Here is a 7,876-nt window from a genome sequence, read left to right on the forward strand (position 1 = left end):
ACGGGGCTCACCCCCCACCCACACGCGCGCACACAGGGACACACACACACACACAGACGCACACACCCCCTGACACACACCCCCCCTGAGACACACTCATGGGGACACACACCCCCCAACACACACACACACGGATACACGCACACAGACGCACACCCAGACACACACACACCCCCCAAGACACACACACAGGGACACACACACACACGGACACACACGGATACACACACACCCCCCAAGACACACACTCATGGGGACACACCCCCCCCGACACACACACACACGGGGACACACACACCCCACGACACACACACATGGGGACACACACACATGGATACACACACCCGGATACACACACACACATGGATACACATGGATACACAGACGGGGACAAACACACACGGATACACATACAGTGGATACACACACACGGGGACACACACACACACACAGGGACACACACACACACCCTGACACACACACACACGGGGACAGACACAGGGACACAAACATGGATACACACACACAGGGACACACACATGGAAACACACACATGGGGACACACACACAGATACACACAGACAACGACACACACACATGGGGACACACACACATGGATACACACACCCGGATACACACACACACATGGATACACATGGATACACAGACGGGGACAAACACACACGGATACACATACAGTGGATACACACACACGGGGACACACACACACACACAGGGACACACACATGGAAACACACACATGGGGACACACACACAGATACACACAGACAAGGATACACACACACCCCCCAAGACACACACACGGGGACACACACACACACACAGGGACACACACATGGAAACACACACATGGGGACACACACACAGATACACACAGACAAGGATACACACACACCCCCCAACACACAGACACGGATACACACACACGGGGACCGACACACACACGAATACACACACACACCCCCCGACACACAGACATGGATACACACACACCTCCCGACACACACAGATACACACACACACATGGATACACACACGGATATACACAACACGGACACACACGGGGGGAACACACTGACATACCCATGGACACACACAGACACTGACAGACAGACACGGAAACACACAGACAGACATAAACACAGGGACACAGATGGACACACACACACACGGATGGACACACACAGACACACACATGCACACACACACACAGACGGACACGGACACACACAGACATGGACACGGACAGACACACACACCCCCACACACCCCCCATTGCACCCCATCCCCAAAGCTGGTGCAAAACAAGGGCTCCCTCAATTTGGATTAACAAAACCTGCTGAATGCGAGAGGTTTTGGGGCTTGAAATGCCCAAAGCTTGCCCCCCCCAGCCCCTGCCCCACGCCACCGGGGGTGTTTTTCTGCCCCAAACCAGTTGGGTTTAGGGAGAAAGTCAAGACGTGAGGGGGGCAGGGGGGCGTTGGCAGATCCACAGCACCATTTCAACTCTTTGACCTCATAAAACTCCTCCTGTGAGAAAAATAAGTGATAAATTTCACGGGACTTTGGGCAAAGGAGAAGCACCACCACCCAGCGAATTATAAATAAATCCATTTTATTAGAGATTAGCTCAGCAGCAGCCAACAATAAACCCTCTGGGGAAACAACCCCCCCGGGGCAGGGGACAGGCAGCCTGCGGGGGTCCCACCTCTCTCTGACCCCACCACCTTCACGCCAAATGCTCAAATTTTGGGTCAAAAATGCTCAATTTTGTGCCCTGACGGGATCAGGGACGGCAGCAGTGGATTCATGCTGCCATCTAGCGAGACTGGGTTATATATTATTTTTTTTATAACTCGCTCCTTTCTCCTGTTTTTTCGTTGGCTTTTTTTTTCTTATTAAAGCTTTTTCTGAGATTTTTCTGGAACGCCACCCCTCCTGCTGCCTGGAGATAATTTTTTGGGGCCAGCTTACCTGTTTTCTGACCACTCCAAGAGCCCTAGACCCGTTTTTGAGGAGCGTTAATCCATGTTAAGCCCCTCAGGGAATTCCTCGAGCCCCGCAAAAGCCATGGCTACCAAAACACCAGAGACAGAACAAGGAACCAAACCAAGGACTAGGTCTGAGGGTCTCCCCCCATCTTCTCCTGAAACATCACAACAAACCCAAACAGCTTTAGGAAGCAACACAAGAACTGGCAGAGGGTGATTCCCGCCCCCCCCTCCTGGAACTATTTCTTTCTATTTTGAACCGAAAAGCGAATCTTGGGGAGCAAATCCCACGCCCCCCCAACTCAGTTTTGCAGCCTCTCGAGCTCATCCATGTCGTCCGGGTCCAGCTGCTTGATCTTGGTCTCTGCAGGAAAGGGGGGAAACTGGTCAGTGGGAAAACTAACAACCACGGGGGCTTTCCCCACGCCGGCGCTTTCAAGCAAGAGGCAAAAAAACCCAGAGAATGATAATTAATGAGTTCATCCGCTTGCGTTTTCCTCCCGTGGAAACCCCACACCGGGCTGCTCGGCTAATTCCACGGGCCGGAATTAGCCTGGTGGATCCTTGAGCTGCTCCTCATGGTTCCCCAGTGCTCCCAGTGCTCAAAGTTAAAACCATTATCTTTGCCAGACCCTCTGCCTCGCGCCTGCTCTGCCAGGAGCCTGCCTGGGCTCGGCTGGTCAAAGGAGAAGCTGCCAAGACCATGCAGCACCTCAGACCACAAAGCTGAGGAAGGGAGGTGGTTCTCTGCACCTCGCAAGGTTTCCACAACCATCTTTTCCCTAATAAAATCACAAGGAAAGCAGGCACTGGGATTTGAACAGCCCCCAGTGCAGCTGCGGCATCTCACAAACCCCACGAAAATCCTCATGACACCAAGGAGCGACAGTCGATGGGGAAAACCCCGGGTGGTTTGGGCTGGTGGCTCCTCGGCTGCAGCCAGGGCTGAGCTACGCCGGGGCACCAGCTCCCCCGGGACCGGGATCTGCAGGGTAAAGGCAGGGAAAATCCCTGAAGGAGGGAAAAAATGAAGCACTGCCGAGGTCTCTTGGGTACTTCTAACATCCCTTGCAGCCTTGCTGGGCTAATTCTCTCCAAATTTGGCTGCTGGGGGGGGACAAAACCAACCCGAAAAGGGTGAGATGAAAGGAAGCTGCTGCCTGCAGGTGGGGATGAGCAAAGTCCATTTGCAGGTGGAAAACAAGCCAGAGGGGGGTCACTGGCCCCCAAACCGCCGGCTGGAGAGGAGCGGATGGGTCGGATACTCACGGAAATGCTTCTCAATCATCTCCACCAGCCCCAGGTTCTGGCGTTCCACCATGCTGAAGGCAATGCCCCTCTTCCCAAAGCGTCCCGTCCGCCCGATGCGGTGCAGGTAGGTCTCGAAATCCGGCTGGCACTTTTGGTCAGTGGGGAGGCTGAAGTTCACCACGATGGTGACCTGCTGCACGTCGATCCCTGAAAAAAAAAAAGAGGGCAAGGGGCTTTGGAAAGGGATCGTCTCGCCCGGGAGGATCCATTGCTCAAGGCCATAAAGCCACCAGAAGGACCCCCAGGCTGGGAAGAGCGTTGGGTTTTCCAGAGGTACCTCTGGCACAGACATTGGTGGCGATGAGGACCTTCTCCTTGCCGTCACGGAAGCGCTGGATGATGTTGGCCCGCTGGACTACCGTCAGCTCTGCCGTCAGGATGGCCACCTGGTGCCCGTCCTGGCACATCTCCATCGACAGCCACTCCGCGCTCTTCCGAGTCTGGAGGCCGGGGAGAGGCAGGCTGAGGTTTCACTCTGCTCCCACAGATATTTCCCCCCATCCCGAGCCCCCCAGCTCCTTTCAAGAGAGCTCCTGGCACTTTTTAACACCTCGAGGCAAAAACACCGTGGATGAGCAAGAAGCCCCCATCAGGACATGCAGACAAAGGCGGTCCCAAGTGGTAGGAGAGATGCTGTGAAAACACCACTTTTAAAGGCTTCTGGTGACGTGCTCCCCACCCTCCTGAGGGTCCAACTCGTTGATTTTGAGGCTCTTGGGAGGACCATTTCTGTTCTCACCAACTGGATGCACGGACATCCCCGATAAGCCTCTCTACCTGGCAGAAGATCATGGCCTGGCCGATGGTGATGCTGCCGTAGATGTTGCAGAGGGCCCGGTACTTCTCCTCCCGGCTGCGGCAGAGGAAGAAGTACTGCCTGATGTTGCTGAGGGTGAGCTCTTCCTCCCGCAGCTTTATCACAATGGGGTTGGAGACTATTTGCACAGCAAAGGCCCGCACGGTTTCCTTGAAGGTGGCGGAGAACAGCAGCATCTGGCAGCCCTTGGGTAAAGCCCTGGAGGGGAGGAAAAGGATTCATCAGCCCAGGAGGTGCCCAGATGTTTAGAAGGGAAAAAAAAAAACAAACCTAAGCTAATTTAAGCTGATTTTGTGTTGCCTTCAACAGAAAAGGAACCCAATCCGAGAACTGTGGCCACTCAAGGGGAAAGGAAGTGAGATAAAAGCCTTCCTGTGTGTCTCATGGACATGATTTTAGAGAAAGCTGGATCCTGGGACTCGCATTTCCCTGGATACCCAGTTGACATCACAGGGACGCTCACTTCCCTGCTGGTTCAGCTCATTTGGTGACCAATTCCCTCAAAGCCGAGGGGGAAAAAAAATCCAGGGAAGCAGGATGCCAGCTGTCAGGAATGCTCACCTCTGGATGCGAATGCTTTGGCAGGAGAGGCCCTGAGTGTGGATCATGATGTCGGCTTCATCCAGCACGAACATGGTGATCTTCTTCATGTCGATGGCTCGCCGTTTGAAACACCAGTCCAGCATGGTCCCCGGCGTCCCGATGACGATCTGCTCCTCCCGGATGCTGCCCTGCGGAACTGCAAGAGAGAAAAGGGCATCCCAGAGCCTCCCAACACAACACATTTCTGCTGCTCCCTCAGTTATCTCAGATTCCAGCCTTAGAGGGGGTCATCACATCGGGATTTACAGTTGGCTGACACTTCCCTGCAGCCTCCTGGGGTGGAAACCAGCCCCACGTGTGAAAGAGGGAGGCTGGGAGCCGCCAGTGGTCATGAAAAAGCCTCCTTAGCAGGAAAGGGAATAGAAATGCTACTTTATTGGCCTTCGCAGGGATCTGTGTGGCTCCTGTAGCTCAAGGCTCTAAGAGAGGATCCCTGTACTCACCTCACGCTCCCATCACGGCGCTGGTAGCTCTGGGAGCAGGAGCAGACTCACCTGGGTTTCCCCGGACAGCGTACGTGACCTTGATGTCAGCACAAAACTGCCCGATGCTCTCGATGACCTGCCCGATCTGCAGGGCCAGCTCATAGGTGGGAGCCAAGCAGAGGCACTTGGGGGGAGACAAGAGAGCTGTCAGACAAGAGCTGTCTCCATGAAAAGCCAAGGGCGCTGCTGGGGTGGGATACACTGGGCAGGCAACGCGGTTATTTCAGAAAGAAGAGCACAGGAAAAGCACTAAAGCCCCTCAAAAGCACCGGGGAATGGAGCAGTCGGAGGGAAGGGAGCTGGGAACATGGCACAGCTCAAGGGACGCAGGCAGGAGCAAGTTGCTGTAGCTATTTTTGAGGGGGGGAATTCACCTCCTGAAGCACGGGGCAGAGTGCTTCTGTGCCCAGCTTTTCAGTGACGGCTTAAATCCCCCTGTAGGCTCGAGAGGAGAGACTTCAATTTGCAGGAACCAGCTCGCAAAGCTGATTCCACACGCAAAGGGGTGACTCGGGGCTCGTTTAAGCCACCAGAAAACCAGAATTCTCTGCAGTTGCTTTTCAAAATTTAAATGCCAGGATACTGAAAGCCTGCCCCGATCTGATGCTGGTGAGGAAAAGTACCTCCCTTTAGTGGGAACCACCCTTTCTGTCCTACCTGCTGCAGCAACAGTACCTGGGGGTTTACTGTCCCCCTCCAGCAGATTAAAATCAGGGACAAAACCCAGAGCTCTGCCCCCAGGCAGCATCTGGAGGGCTGGGACAGACCCCTCCTGCATCAGCTTTCCCTTTCCTGCGTTACCTGTGGGTGTTTCTCAGCGGCATTAACTCTGCTCAGCATCGCCAAGACAAAAGCTGCCGTTTTCCCTGTCCCTGACTGGCTCTGGGCAATCAGATTTTGGGGCCTGCAAAGCAAAAGGCGCTTAGCGGAACCTGGAAGGAGCCAGGGTTCACCCGCCCAGTGTTTCTACTCACGGATACGCCAGCATGATGGGCAGAGCTGTCTCCTGGATTTTGGATGGTCTGTTGAAGCCCATGATGTAAATCCCCTGCAAAAGCTCCTTTTTCCTGTAAAACAACAAAAAAAAAATCAAAAAGGGCCCATCTGATGAGTGGCAGCAGCTCTTGTGCTTCACCGTGTGACTCACAGGGGCAGCTCTTCAAAGGTTTTGACGGAGAAGAGCGGGGAGCTGGGGTCCTGCTGCAGGATCTCCACGTGGTGGCTCGACTCCACCAGGGAGGTGCGGATCAGTTTGTTCAGCAGCGAGGTTTCTGCCAAGTCCACTGGAAAAGGCAGAAACTCGTTAAAAAAACAGGAGTTATCCCAGAATCATAGAATGGTTGAGCTTGGAAGGGGCCCTGAAGGCCACCTAGTCCCACCCCAACTCTCTCAGCCTGTCCTCCAGCCCTCTGTGGCCTCCTCTGGCCCCATCCAACAGGTCCAAATCCTTCTGATGTTGGTGGCCACAGAGCTGGAGGCAGCACTTGGGGGGTGTCTCCCCAGAGGGGAGCAGAGGGGCAGAATCCCCCTCTCACCCTGCTGGGGATGCAGCCCAGGGTGCGGGGTGCTCCTGGGCTGCCAGCGCACGGTGCTGGGGCGTGTTGAGCTTCTCACCAAGCCCTTCTCTTCAGGGCTGCTCTCCATCTATTCTCTGCCCAGCCTGGATTTGTGCTTGGGATTGCTCCGCTCCACGTGCAGGACCTAGCACTCGGCCTGGTTGAACTTCATGAGGTTTGCATGGTCCCACCTCTCCAGCCTGTCCCGCTCCCTCGGGCGTGACACCACACCACTCAGCTTGGTGTCATCAGCAACCTTGCTTGGGGTGCCCTGGATCCCACTGTCCGTGTCATTGATGAAGGCTGGTTCCAACTCAAGACCCCTGAGGGACACCGCTTGTCACCAATCTCCACCAGGACACTGAGCCATTGACCCACCACTCTCTGGATGTGACCAATTCCTCATCCACTCACCACTCCACCCACCAAATCCCTGTCTCCCCAGTGCAGGGAGCAGGATGGTGCGGGGAACGGCCTCAAAGCCCTCAGAGCAATGACCCTGTCACTCTTCCCTTGTCACTTCTCACCAGCAGCTTGTCCCCTCCTGGCTGTCCCCTCTCTTAGGGGACCTGGACACCTCCCTGTCCCTCTCTCAGGGGTCCTGGACACCTCCCTGTCCCTCTCTTAGGGGTCCCGGACACCTCCCTGTCCCCTCTCTCAGGGGCCCTGGACACCCCTCAGGACCTTAATTAGCGGTTAACATTCATGGCCAAGCCGCGGGACCCCCTCCCCACCTCAGTTTCCTCTCAAGGAGGCCCCGGGACCCACCTCTCTCCTCCTCCTCCTCCTCCTCCTCTGGCCCATCGCCGAGGCCGCCTGTGGGGACACGGGGTGAGGAGGGGTCGGGGGGTGGCGAAGGGGCCACGGGAGGGAGCGAGGCCTGGCCCCGTCCCAACCCTCCCCGAGGCCGGGCCTGCCCTTACCCCGCCGGCGCACGAAGGGGTCCGGGCGGCGCAGGGGGGGTCCGGAGGCGGGGAGCTGCGGAGGGAGAGGAGCTGTTACCGGGGGTGTGTGTGTGGGGGGGTCACACACACGGGGAGGCCCAGGGGGAGGGAGGGAGAGGGGGCCCGGCCCGGCGCCCACCCGCAGCCG

General features: G+C 56.1%; 1 protein-coding gene across 2 annotated transcripts; it reads right to left on the reverse strand.

Moving 5' to 3' along the window:
• Positions 1 to 1,619: 1,619 nt before the first annotated feature.
• On the reverse strand, positions 1,620 to 7,780 carry DDX25 (DEAD (Asp-Glu-Ala-Asp) box helicase 25). Of its 2 annotated transcripts, XM_014961069.1 has the most exons (11): positions 7,708 to 7,780; positions 7,553 to 7,600; positions 6,376 to 6,511; positions 6,203 to 6,295; positions 6,030 to 6,132; positions 5,238 to 5,352; positions 4,702 to 4,879; positions 4,101 to 4,338; positions 3,601 to 3,763; positions 3,282 to 3,470; positions 1,620 to 2,376 (listed from the first exon to the last, which is right to left on the reverse strand). In XM_014961069.1, the coding sequence occupies exons 4-11, from the start codon at positions 6,262 to 6,264 to the stop codon at positions 2,315 to 2,317; spliced, it is 1,110 nt and encodes a 369-aa protein (XP_014816555.1). In that variant the 5' UTR covers positions 6,265 to 6,295; positions 6,376 to 6,511; positions 7,553 to 7,600; positions 7,708 to 7,780; the 3' UTR covers positions 1,620 to 2,314. The 2 variants fall into 2 exon arrangements, with proteins under 2 accessions (XP_014816555.1, XP_014816554.1); XM_014961068.1 differs by lacking the exons at positions 7,553 to 7,600; positions 7,708 to 7,780 and adding an exon at positions 6,843 to 7,107.
• Between the last annotated feature and the right edge of the window lie 96 nt (positions 7,781 to 7,876).

Source organism: Calidris pugnax, unplaced genomic scaffold (genome assembly GCF_001431845.1).
Source record: "Calidris pugnax isolate Ruff unplaced genomic scaffold, ASM143184v1 scaffold269, whole genome shotgun sequence".
NCBI lineage: Eukaryota > Metazoa > Chordata > Aves > Charadriiformes > Scolopacidae > Calidris > Calidris pugnax.